Source organism: Arachis ipaensis, chromosome B03, assembly GCF_000816755.2.
Source record: "Arachis ipaensis cultivar K30076 chromosome B03, Araip1.1, whole genome shotgun sequence".
In the NCBI taxonomy this organism is placed as follows: domain Eukaryota; kingdom Viridiplantae; phylum Streptophyta; class Magnoliopsida; order Fabales; family Fabaceae; genus Arachis; species Arachis ipaensis.
This window is the reverse complement of record NC_029787.2, coordinates 114,588,904-114,602,061: the sequence shown is the minus strand read 5'-3', so window position 1 is coordinate 114,602,061 and position 13,158 is coordinate 114,588,904. Positions and strand designations below refer to the sequence as shown.

Sequence of the window (13,158 nt, the reverse complement as noted above, 5' to 3'; positions counted from 1 at the left end):
AACTTTTAAATCTAAATCTTTTTAAATAATCATATAAACAAAATCTCTAATTTTTTATAAAATTTCGGCAGCATCTCCTCTAAAACTCGGACTTGCCACCCTTTTCGGGTCCAAACCTGCTTTCTTTTCAATTCATCATACCCTTCCTCATCATCATAACAGTCACCACAATAAATCTACTTCAGATTAACAATTATATTCATACAATATTCAAATCCAACAACCAAAATTCAACTAAGAATCATAGTTCACAAATCCTAGGCTTTTAACACAAAATACCTCAAATCAATAATTCACCAAATCATTAGCACTAAACCAACCATGTTCATCAACAATAACATTCACCATCCAAAATTAAAAACTAATTATCCAATAAACTTCAACCAAATATATTCATCGACAAATTACTAAACATTAAACATACAGAAATAGCAAGTTACCTATGAAATTGTTCCGGTAGAAATGTAGAGCTCAACGCGGTGAACGCGTGGCCACAAACGGTGCGGCGATCGGAGCTCGAACGGAGGAGTTACGGGATTTGGAAAGTAACGTGAGGGTTACGGGATGTTTTCTCGTTCTTCCCTCCCCTGGAAGCTGAAAGCTTCGTTTCTGTTGGAATGAAGGGGATGAAGGGCTTGGGTTCACTTAAAAGGGCTGGTCCGGTTGAACCGACAGCCCGGTTTGGGTCCGGTTCAACCGGTTCGGTCTTTTCGGTCCAATCTTGGACCGTTTTTTTCAAAATTAGTGTCAAAATTCTCGTTTCGATGAGCTCTACCCTATTTTGATATAATATTTGCATTTCTAATCCTCCTTATTAAAAACTAATTTATTAACTAATTTAACCGGGGTTTACATAAATCATTGTACCCTAGGACGATTTATGCATGAATTGCATAGCTGAAGAAGGCATAAATCGTCCCAGCCCACTGTGTGTTAGAAGAAACAAGTAAATCGTCCTAGGGTAAGATGCTTAATGCCTTTTAACCTAAAACACTCTATCCTGGCACGATTTACGTGCTGCTTCCTAACCCTCTACCCCCTAGCATGATTTACGTGCGAATCCAATCCCTACAATACCCTATCACAATTTACGTGCAACTTTTTATCCCTCAATACCCTAGGACGAATTACATGTTACTAAGATAAGGCACATTATCCTGGGATGATTTACATGCATAAATACAATACCCGATACCATGAAACGATTTATGTACTGAAAGAGCCTATAAATACAGGAGGACGATCTGTGTCGAGTCATATTTTAACTTAGGGTTGCGGGAAGATGGCTGAGAGTGTATTTTTGTTAGTTCATCATCGGGGAAAGATCGATGAAAACACAAGTGAGGGTGTAAGGTTCAGTAGCAAGAAACAGATTGGAGTGTTCATAAATCCATCAACGAGTTTAGATGATTTGTGAAATAGCATATTACAGAAGTTAGGTAAGTGCGGTAAAAAGATTGTGAAGCAGATGTTCTTTAGGATCCCTATCTCACTCAAGCAAGGTTACGTGAAGTTTGGAAAATATGAGATGCTAGGCGATGACGACATTCGTGTTATATTTCAGTGTAATATTCAATAGCAAAAAGCAGGTTGTAGTGTTCATAAATCCATCAACGAGTTTAGATGATTTGTGAAATAGCATATTACAGAAGTTAGGTAAGTGCGGTAAAAAGATTGTGAAGCAGATGTTCTTTAGGATCCCTATCTCACTCAAGCAAGGTTACGTGAAGTTTGGAAAATATGAGATGCTAGGCGATGACGACATTCGTGTTATATTTTACAGTCAATCCAGATTTTCAGATTTGGGGGCTTTGGAGTTGTTCGCGAGAATGGCTGATGTGGAAGGTAGCTCCGGTGGATCTGCTCCAAATCTGCCTACCGTCGGGGTAGATGGTGCTTCAAGTGCCATTCTAACCCGTCACGACGTCACCGCCCACGTTTCATCTCTGTCATTTGCAGCTGATCTGCCTGTTCATGCCGATGATGGAGATTACCTGGTTGATGTGCGTACCTTCGGGGAGCTTGCAGCGGCAATCAGAGGTGGACCGGTATTGGATGGTGCAACTACGTTCATGGAGGTCAGAGATAGGGATTCACTTGCCAAGGCCATGGGTGATGATGAGTCAGATTCGGAACCACCCGTTATTGGTGATGAATCCGACGGTGCAGATGACACAAGACCAGATGGGAGATCGCAAGGCCAATCAAGTTCTCAGACATAATAGTACCCTCCACACTTCTCTACATTGGATCTTGAGGCGATGAATCAACTAGCATTTTCAGGTCGACAAATGTCAACTATTCACAGAGACGAGCCCAGTATGGATGGGGCAGAGGAGTTTGAGGTCAGGCAGCGGTTCCAGAGTAAGGAGGAGGCAATGTTGATGGTGAAGAGTTATAATATTCATCGTGGTGTTCAGTATAAGGTGTTTGAGTCGGACCAGTTGAAGTATCACGGAAAGTGCGTCCAGTTTGGGAATGGGTGTAATTGGCTGATACGCGTGACTATGCGGCAGTAGAAAGGATACTGGGAAGTTCGGAAGTACAATGGGCCTCACACATGTCTTGCAACCGAGCTGTCCACCGACCACAGACAGCTTGATTATCATGTGATCTGTGCATCAATTCTGTCACTCGTCAGGGTGGATGCAGCAATCTCGGTGAAAGTATTGCAGAATGCGATCTCAACGAAATATGGTTTCAAACCCAGCATAGACCTGTACCGTCGGCTTTGTAGCATCAGTCGGCATGACTCTGAACCTGTTTTGAAACTAGCCATACGACACGGTGAACTCATCGATACAGTCCTCAGGAGAAAGTTCACCGAACAACTCTTCAAACCACTGCCACGCAGGCTTTCCACCCTCCATCAACTGCTCAAAGTCACTAAGACAACCACTAACTGAAAATCCATCAACAGGGAGCCCGAACTGATATGTCATATCCTGTAAAGTAACAGTGCACTCCCCAAATGGCATGAGGAAATTGTAAGTCTCTGGACGCCATCGCTCAACAAAGGCACTAATCAGTGGCTCATCCATCTTAAACCAATAATCATTCAGCCTAGCAACATGCAGCAATCCAGCACTATCTAGGTAAGGCATAATAGGGTCATGCAATATCATCTTTTGTTGCCTACGGATGCTCCGTACACACCGGGTTGGCTGATAACAGAATAACAAGCACAATCACAACTCAACATCGCATAACAATCAAAAACATGTATCAGAAATCAACCTCACCCCTAAACCAAACAAGAACCATACCAACCTAAGCATGTTAAGCTTAAGGTTTTACAAATTTCTAACACAATAAGCTTTTTTTTTTCCCAAAAATATCATATTATTATAACTAAGCAAATCAACGTCATTGACTATATCAGTTATAAACCAAATTAACCACTAACCTCTTCGTTGATAAAACCTGCCACGTGCGCGATACCATTTAATCGGTATATGTCACCTTCGTTTCTCGCCATCTTGCACTGCCCCCCAATGCCACGAACCCAACCTTCAACCGCAGGAAACCCAACCTTGCACCGCCGCCCTTATAACCTCAATCCTCCGCCGTGGGCCACTGTCAACGCCGTGCACCGGAGGCCACCCCTTCTGCCGCCTAACCAACCCTCCACCGCCGCCGACTTTCATCCACTACACCTTTCATTCACTTTTTGGCCGTGGCTCTCCTCCACTCAAGTGAGCTCCTCGCCGCTAATGGGGTCTCACGAATGAGACACTAGTCGTGGGAAGGTAACTAGGGTTGGGGGTTAATACATAATTCATCCTAGGCTCTTGAGGGGTGTATATATGCACGTAAATCGTGCTGGGTTGGTGGGGGTTAGGGTTGCACATAAATCGTGCTAGGATATTGTGGGAATTGGATTCACACGTAAATCGTGCTAGGGGTTAGAGGGTTAGGAAGCAGTACGTAAATCGTGCCAGGGTAGAGTGTTTTAGGTTAAAAGGCATTAAGCATCTTACCCTAGGATGATTTACTTGTTTCTTCTAACACACAGTGGGTTGGGACGATTTATGCCTTCTTCAGCTATGCAATTCATGCATAAATCGTCCCAGGGTACAATGATTTATATATTGATTAAAACACACGAGCCTAGGACGATTTATATATTATATGGTTTAGGGGATTCACGTTCACAAAAACTATTTAGGAGAATCACGTAATATAGAAAGCCAAATAATTTATTTAAATAAAAAAGCCTATAATATGTGATATTAGTTATTGTTATATATGAAAAATATGACTTATTTAGTGTTTATCTATATATCTTCTATTAATATTGTTATAACAAGGATATATGATGATATAACCTAGACTTTGATTGTATGAGAATTTATTGAGTGACTGAAATAGCTCCACGTCACAAACCAAGAAACGCTAGCAATAGAGATGATTACAAAAAAATCGAAACGGGTATATGACAACTGAGAAGGGCTGCCATCTAAAAATAATATACAATTATATATTACCTCTTCTTCTTAACGAATTAATTGTTACGTTCAGCAACTTATCCTTTTTTAATTTCAATAACAAAAATAAAATTGATTAGGTGCAAAATATTCAACATTTAATAATTTCAATCATTTAATAAAATATCTATTATTAATTATTAAATTTATAATTAATTTTTAACTCAATTATTGGTAATTAAATTTAAATGATTGAAATGATTAAATGCTGAATATTTTGCATCTAATCAATTTTATTTTTGTTATTGAAAGTAAAAAAGGATAAATTGTTAATGAATTCTAAATTTAAATTTAAATTTGAGTAAGAAAAAAAATATTTCAAATTTTATCTCACTAACCAGAATTAATTTTAAGATAAGAAATTACTTTGTATATCATATTGTAAAATAGTGTGGTCATTTGTTATTCTTTAACCGTAAATATTGTCAAACAAAATGGTGTAAGAAATTAGAAAGAAATGTATTTACCAGTTCAGGAAATACTAATTTATTTTTCAATAGAATAAATTATATATTGAATAACAAAAGTTGTTACTGATTTCTCTTCACACTAATTAATACCTAACAATAGTATTTCGGTATACCATGTTATCAAGAAATATTAATCAATCTAATAAATTTTATAATGACATAGGTCTATAAGTTTGAAATTTTAAAAATTATGTCATAAAACATGAAGTTTTAAGTTTTAACAAAGAACAATGTTGATCATATATTGTTTTGACTTCAAGAATAAATACGATACCAACAAATAAAATTATCCTAAATAAATTTTAACAAAGACAAAAGTTCATAAGTATTGTTATTAATAATGAGAAATTAATCTATTTTAAAGACAAATACATTTTTTCTATGGATTTCTTAATTCGGCATGTCAAAGACTAATTCACCACATATTTATGCTCTATTTATTAAGGGTCTGCTGCTAACAAATGAATTGTTACATACACACAAAAAATTCGATTTTCAAATACTTACTTAAGTAGACAAATGAGATGACCAATCAACTAACTCAAATTAATTAAGACAAATATTAATTATTTTTAATATTTTAAATTATAAAATATTTATAATAATAATTATATTTTTATTTTGTGCAGGAAGATACACTAGTTTACAGAAAAAAGTGACATTATCAAACTAGGAGTAGCATTATCATCTTTCCATAGATTAATGAGTTTTAACTCTTTTGGAGAAAAATGAACTTGGGTTTGGATCAATTCTATTGAACGAGGGATAGCCAATTAGCCAGCCGACTTGGGCCTGAGAATCAACTTAAATTCAGAACTATAACAAAAAACATAAAATGAAAGAGTAGCCGCATTTGGGTTTTGGTTTTGAAATAGTTGTTTTTCCTTGCGGCTTTTTGGGCATCACTCTAAACTCTTTAAACGAGTAAAATTTTCCGTCTAAAAAAAAAAAAAACCAATTAAAATTTTAATATTCGTGACCAATAAAAAAAAAGAGTGAAAATTTCCTGATCAGAAAAAACTACCCACCCCGCCCCTTTTTCTCTCTCTTTCTCTCACTGCGCAAACCCAATCCTAAGCCCTGACGAACCCAGCCACCATCCCATTGCCGAACTCTTCTCCTCCGGTAGAGGGTGTTGTTGCCGCCGGCGGGGTCACCCGTGGAAGGCTGCTCGCTTCTCCTCGATCCTCTCTTCCTCGACGTCACACGAAGGCCTGCTTGGAGCTGTTGGCGCCGCCGGCGAAGGGGTACTCCGTCGTCGTCTCTGCTCGCTTCGCCGTTCTCCACCGCGAGTGACGTCGCTGCTTGCTTCTTCGAGTGACGTCGCCGTTCTGCTCGCCTCTCTGCTAAGGTTCTGCTTGCTTCACTCTGTTCTTTGCCACTGTTTTTTCCCCCTTTTTTTATGATTTCATTTATTTTATTTCTAAAATTATAGGTTAAACTAAACTCAAATAAATTTGTAATCTGATTTTGTGATATTGTTCATTTGATTGCTGATAAAATAAAATTAATAATCAGATTTGTGATGTTTATTGTTGGTTGTTAATAATAATAATGGTAAATTAGTAACATTAATAATGGAGTTTGAAGTGAAACAAGATGGTTTAAGACGTTTAACAATATGAAAGTGTTGGATTTTGCTGAGAGATTTGATACTCATTAGGACAAGTGCAGACGAATTGTTAGGCCAATTGTTCTTGTTTGGCTTATGCTTATGATTCTCATGTGTGGCTTATTCTTTCGTGTACTCTCTCATTCTCGACTTGGTATGTTTTTCTTTTTTATCTCTTTGATTATTTGAATAGTTGTGGTAATTCTGGTAAATAATTATCTGAATTTTGATACAATACAAATTAAAGGTGTGTTAATGTTTCGGTTGGTTGAATTGGTTCAAATCTTGTGTTCTGGAAAAACAATAGTGTCTTGAAACCTTTTATGAACTATACAAACCAAATTAGACTAGTTTCATATATTAATTAAATTTGAAAACTTGTTTGTTTTTGTTGTTTCTTTTGGCGGTGGACATTTTGTGCTTATCATTTAATTAAATCAGTTCAACTATAGTTCGACTCCGGTTGGACCATTGAACCATTGAACCTGTCACTTGACCGGTTTGCTGACCGGTTCGGTTCTCGCAACCTTTAATTCCTCTATCTCATGCTAAATACATTCCTACTGCTAGTTATAATGCACTGCCTTAACCAAATGAGATGCCATAGCTTAGTCCTGTTTTGAATATAAATATTTATTCTGTATCAATTGGTAATTTGATATTTTTGAAATTTGATGGAATTTGGGTAAAGATTAAAAAGCAATGAAAACCTTGAGAATAACGTGATCATGATCTCTTCATATTCAATCCTTGAATGCTGTTTTTGATTATGCATTCTCATTTTCTACGTTTTGAAGAAAATAACTACCTTAGAGATATATTGATACTTCAATACTGTTAAATTTTAATATAGGTCATTGCTTTAAACCATTCGAAGATTTTCATTATTTGCATGAGACTTCATATGTAGCAAACAACGATGAGACTTCATTGCTTTGAACCATTCAAATTTTTGCTTCTTTCTATTTTTCTGTTGTAGTTTGTTTTTTTTTTGTCAGAAATCATATTGAATGATTAGCTTTTTGAGAGTCCTTGTTAATTTCTGAAAAAGCTTGTTAATCTTTGTTAAAATTGCTATGAAAACTTTGTTGAAATTATGGTGTATAGCTAGTTGGAAGATCTTGTTAATCCTTGTTAATCTTTGTTAATTTTTGTGCTGACGACCTTGTTAAAATTGTGCTGAAAACCTTGATGAGTAGATGACTGAATATTTGTTGGTGGTTTAGTTAATTCAATGAATATTTGTTTGGATATTTTCTTTTGTTATTTGAATTGAGTTTGTATTTTGATAAGATTACAAAACTTTGGTTGATATAGTGCTTTAAATTTGGATGACAATTGAAGGTTTATATTAGACTATAATTATGTTTTAGGCTTTTAGCATGTTTATTTATATTTTATTTATTATTTATTATAAAATGGTTATTTTGGTTGAACCACGGTTGAACCAATTGGACCAATAAACCAATAACTAAAGCGGTTCATGATTGGTTTGATTTTCAGAACCTTGCAAAAATCAAACTTATCGTTAGCTGCAAGCGGAGAGAAAAACCTCAGGTCTCCCCAAAAGAGGGTTTTGCTGCACACAATTCTCTTCTCTTCCACTCCGATTATCAATTCTGATGGCTATCTCCGCCCCTCTCCTTTCTTTCTCTTCTTCTTCTTCCTTCTCTGCATCCCTCTTTCCTTGTTCCAAGCCTTCTTCTTATTCCATTTCCAAGCTTCTTTCTAAGTCATCGTCCTATGCCATTCGCTCTTCTTATTCCGAAGTGGGCTCTTCCCCTGAATCCTTCAATTTCAGGTTATCCCAATTGCACCCCTTTTTGAATTTTTAATCTTCAATATGGTCGCCAGCAAGGTGTTTGTAGAAATGTTTCTACAACTGAGCTAACATAAGTGTGAAAAAAATATTATTGTTGTTGTTGTCAGGAAGCCTGAAATTCCATCCATGTCTCCGTTTGCACTGTCAATGAATGAATCCAGCAACCAACCCATCAAGTGGCAAAGGGTATTGCTCAAAGTCAGTGGAGAAGCTCTTGCCGGAGATCACTCCCAGAATATTGACCCCAAGGTCTCCAATCCAAAATCACATCTTTATGCTCTATTCAAAAGCATCATGAATAGATGGATAAAAATATAACATTTATATGTTCCTTCTTGTCCTCAACATTGTTTCTTAATTTTTCTTTGTAGATAACTATGGCTATTGCAAGGGAGGTAGCAGCTGTGACTCGTCTTGGCATTGAGGTGACTATAGTTTATTGATTTGTTCTTTGTATGCTATAATCTTGTTATCTTTATTGTTGTAGTTTTTTTTATGTTGCATTGCTGCCTTGTTAATCTTGAGGGGGGTACCACATGTTAGATCTTCAAGTGTGAGATAACGTCCCACATTAGAAGAGAATGGACTAATAGTTCTAATCAATTCTATTAGAGTCGGAATTTTCGCTAAGCTGTGTATTTTGAGACAGTATGTTGTTGATGGGTATCCTATCCAAAGTATGAATATATATTAACCTAGTTCCATCACCCATTACACCATAATAACACATGGTAGTTCGCAAATCCATAATAACGAACTATTAGGTTATCCATTCAACCAGTTTTACCAAAACCAAAACAATCCACAATCAATAGAAGCCCAAAATACAGAAAATGCTAGCACCGCAAAGATCTGGATTCCAGTATTTTGGTGTCAGTGGCAATTTTGTTAGAGTTCATAATATCATTGCAAGGTAAAGGGTATTACTTGAAAGAATGAAAGTAGAAACTGTTTAAGCTTTTCACTTGTTACAAAGTTAAGTCTTAGATGATTACTGATTAGGCTGATATTTCAGGTTGCAATAGTAGTTGGTGGGGGTAACATCTTCCGTGGATCATCTTGGGCTGGATGCAGTGGCCTGGACCGGTCATCTGCTGATTATATTGGGTAGTTACCTCACTCTCTCTTAATTAAGCCGTTGGTGTTCCGTCAAAACTCTGTTGTTATAAATTTATTCCATGGGGTCAATTTCGCAGTTCCAATGTGATACTTGTTCACTTGAAATTCTGATATGTTATGTTCTTATGGACCTCTACAATGTGTTTCTCAAAATGGATAATAACTATGAGATAGTTACTAAATTGTGCCTAAATTCTCCTTCAGAATGTTGGCAACTGTCATGAATGCTATATTTCTTCAAGCCACAATGGAAAGTATTGGCATTCCTACTCGAGTGCAGACAGCATTTCGCATGTCTGAGGTTGCAGAACCATATATACGTAGAAGGGCTGTGAGGCATTTGGAAAAAGGAAGGGTTGTCATTTTTGCTGCTGGAACTGGAAATCCATTCTTTACCACAGACACTGCTGCTGCACTCAGATGTGCAGAAAGTAAGTTAAATTTATTATCGTTGTGGTTTACAATCTGCTTACGATGGGTAGTTCTAGATTTTTATTTGTTGATGGATTTATTCATATAGTTTCACTATATCATAACAAAGGATGTGAGATTTTCTTGTTCAAGATAGAAAATAATATTCATCCCACTAATCTATAGTGTACATTCTAAATTTGATGTTGCTTTGGCATGTGAAGGGAACTTTTTCGCTGTCCACTTACTTTAATTTTGTCATTTATGTAGTTAATGCAGAGGTTGTACTCAAAGCAACAAATGTCGATGGAGTGTATGATGATGACCCAAGGCGTAACCCACAAGCACGCCTTCTTGACACACTTACTTATCAAGAGGTTACTTCGAAAGATCTCTCAGTCATGGACATGACTGCCATAACGCTGTGCCAGGAAAACAATATTCCTGGTAAGCCCCATGCAAGCATGAACTACTCTTTCTATGCTTTTAAATGGAATTCATCCTATATTGACATTACAATATTTGTTTGCTTATCCTCTCAATTCCCTTCTTGTGGCGCAGTTGTTGTATTCAATCTAAACAAACCAGGTAACATTGAGAAAGCCATCAAAGGTGAGAGGGTTGGCACTCTGATTGGGCCAACATGGAATTCTACCATTTCGAGAACGTGAAAATATTTGAGGTCCAGTTAGCAAGTTATTCTTTCGTGCTTTTCCTACACAAGTGTCCAGCTGAGGATGGCAAATTGCGAGGTTAATTACTTTGCAACAGATATTTTGATGTACTATTATGGTTGCTGGTTATAAATCTGTAAATATGACTAGGTATGTTACGGCTTGGTTTACCACTACGTGGCTTGGCTGAATTTCGCGGTTTTAGAAATCATATTTTTATCTTCTGAACCATGTTCCATTAGCACAAAATTCCTGTATTCATTTTTATTTCATGTCCAAAACAAACATGAATCTGGCAGCCACCTAAAGTGGAACTGGGATGATGTTTATCTCTTTCATTTTTTTCATTTTCAGCTGAAAACACCATAAATTACTTAGCATTTGGGCTAGAATTTCCCAAGCTGAAAGGCCTTTTTTCCCTTAATAAAATAAATTACAACAAAAAGCGAATAAAATGAAGAGAGTAAAGGCAAGGAATTTGACATACTATTCGGATTTATTTTCAGCATCTGTAAGATGTCTTCTTGTGGGTCAGAAAAATCGAGATTGACCAATGTTTTAGGAATAGCCTAGAATCAGAAACTTTTTTAGTAGTGTCTGTTTAACTTAGGGAATGGGAATATCTGGGATGAACCATTTGGATGGCGAGTACTGAGTAACTGAGCACTATGAAATAGATTAGATCCAGTGATTAGCATTTATGATACGCCATCAGGTGCATAGAACACGTTCTTGATGCTTTAATTATCACGTCCGTATCATGAGTAATCTACTTCTACTATAGTATTAAAGAGAAAATACTATAGAATTGCTTACCTTTTTTAGCATAATAGAATTCAACCTTATAAAGTTGTCCTTGTTTTGGAGAGGCCAGTGTTTTAACAGATTGCTCATTAAAACTTACCAACCAGCTAAGAGGGAAAACGACATTTTTTATCAACATTTTCTTGAATTTTGTGTAGGGAGTTTCTTATAAATAGTTAGTTGAATTAGTGACCAAAATCACAGACCAAAAACTACGGCCATACTTCTACCGAGTCGTTTATTTTTTTAAAAATAAAAAATGTTTATTTGGAAAAAATTTCTTTTTTAAGAAGATAAAATAATACAATCCTTTCAATACTACGACATCCTTTCAGGTCAAACTTTTAACAAAGCTCTACTGGAGAAAATAAAAAACACTATGTTTTGGAACATGGAAGTTGGAACCTAATTTAAAAATATAAAAACTGTAAACAGAATAATTAAAAAATATAACCCTAACCCACGTTGACAGCTCAAGCTCAGTGGTTGGGAGAAATAAATTGAGGCAATTGGAAAAACCGAAAACAGTGGACCAAAGCATTTGCAAAAAACAAAGTCTTCGTTCGTTTTTTTTTTTTTCTTACACAGTTACACATTTTTGTAGTCAATAATATACACAAAAATTATTGCACAAAAGTCAGTGAAATGTGGAATTTTCCACCACCATCCCCCAATCAATCATCAACACATAAAGCCAAAACCTTCTTTAGTCCAGAAAAAATCATTAATTACTAATAATGATAATAATAATAATAATAATCTACCAATAAAATTAAAATCGAAAATTCAGTCGAAGATGCTGAATAGGTCCGGCGACGGCAGCGGAGACAACACAGAAAGTAAACCCGACGGACTCGCCACGAAGTTGTTCGCTGGCCAAAACGGGTTCAGTTCGTGAAAAAACGACGCCGTTTGGGGGTCACTCGCCGGAGAAAAGAACCCCGAAGATATCGGCGGCAAAGTCCCCGGTGCCGGCGATAATATACTGGGGAATTGACCCATCTCTACTCCTACGCCTTCCAACAGCCAACTCATGTCCTCGTCTCCGGCGTGAACTCTTTCCTTCTCCGACGGGCTCGTCTTCTCGATCGACGCCAGCCTCGCTGCCGGCGATATGTCGCCGGATCTGGGAAGCGGTTCTTCGCCGGCAGAGGATGAATTAGGTCCGGTGAGGCGCTGTACGACGTTCATGAAATCGCTGACCGTGACATGGAGGACTTTGGGAGAAACGGAGTAGATGATAACCGGTTCGCGGTGCTGGGCGGCAGCGTCAGGAGGAGGCGGCAGTGGTTGGTTTGCGGCGGCAGGCTGAGGCGGACGCGGCGGCTTGCTGATCTTGTGGGACTCCTTGCTGACTCTGAGGGGCGGTGGGCGTGGACCTTGGATCGGAAGCTCTCGCCTGGAAGAGGGCGATGAGGTTTCGCCGGAGGAGAATTCCGGCAGGTTCATGGTGGGAGTTGACGGCGGAGCTTAGAGGAAAAAGAAGAAATGGATGTTAATAGAAAGTGGAAATTAGAGAGGTTTGTATGAGATTTTAAAAATGAGTGCTTAAGAAAGGAAATGAGTTTATGACTATATGTTTTTATTTTTCCGAGTGAAGGATCAACACGGTGTGTTCGTTGACTCAGGCCATTATGCTTAGTCAAAACACGTGGTCTGGTCTCGTCTTTCCTCAGTTACCAATTAACCTTCAACTTGCCTCTCTATAGGTTCTATATTTCATATCATTTTCTTAATTTCTTCACAAAAATATTATATT

The 13,158-nt window shown here is 37.3% G+C and overlaps 2 protein-coding genes across 2 annotated transcripts; one reads left to right on the top strand and one right to left on the bottom strand.

Moving 5' to 3' along the window:
• On the top strand, positions 5,932-10,942 carry LOC107630978 (uridylate kinase). Its single transcript, XM_016334274.2, has 8 exons — positions 5,932-6,308; positions 8,073-8,370; positions 8,499-8,640; positions 8,763-8,816; positions 9,407-9,498; positions 9,715-9,941; positions 10,192-10,368; positions 10,483-10,942. The coding sequence occupies exons 2-8, from the start codon at positions 8,192-8,194 to the stop codon at positions 10,590-10,592; spliced, it is 981 nt and encodes a 326-aa protein (XP_016189760.1). The 5' UTR covers positions 5,932-6,308; positions 8,073-8,191; the 3' UTR covers positions 10,593-10,942.
• On the bottom strand, positions 11,894-13,046 carry LOC107630979 (protein MKS1). The gene has a single exon (XM_016334275.2). It carries the CDS (start codon positions 12,846-12,848, stop codon positions 12,186-12,188), a length of 663 nt encoding a protein of 220 aa, XP_016189761.1. The 5' UTR covers positions 12,849-13,046; the 3' UTR covers positions 11,894-12,185.

What these genes read in the sequence shown, in the direction of transcription:
- LOC107630979 (XM_016334275.2), bottom strand. Translation starts at nt 12,848, where the DNA reads ATGAACCTGCCGGAATTCTCCTCCGGCGAAACCTCATCGCCCTCTTCC.
- LOC107630978 (XM_016334274.2), top strand. Translation starts at nt 8,192, where the DNA reads ATGGCTATCTCCGCCCCTCTCCTTTCTTTCTCTTCTTCTTCTTCCTTC. An exon ending in TCATCTGCTGATTATATTGG is followed by an intron (nt 9,499 to 9,714) that starts GTAGTTACCTCA and finishes ATTCTCCTTCAG; the next exon opens with AATGTTGGCAACTGTCATGA. An exon ending in TGCACTCAGATGTGCAGAAA is followed by an intron (nt 9,942 to 10,191) that starts GTAAGTTAAATT and finishes TCATTTATGTAG; the next exon opens with TTAATGCAGAGGTTGTACTC.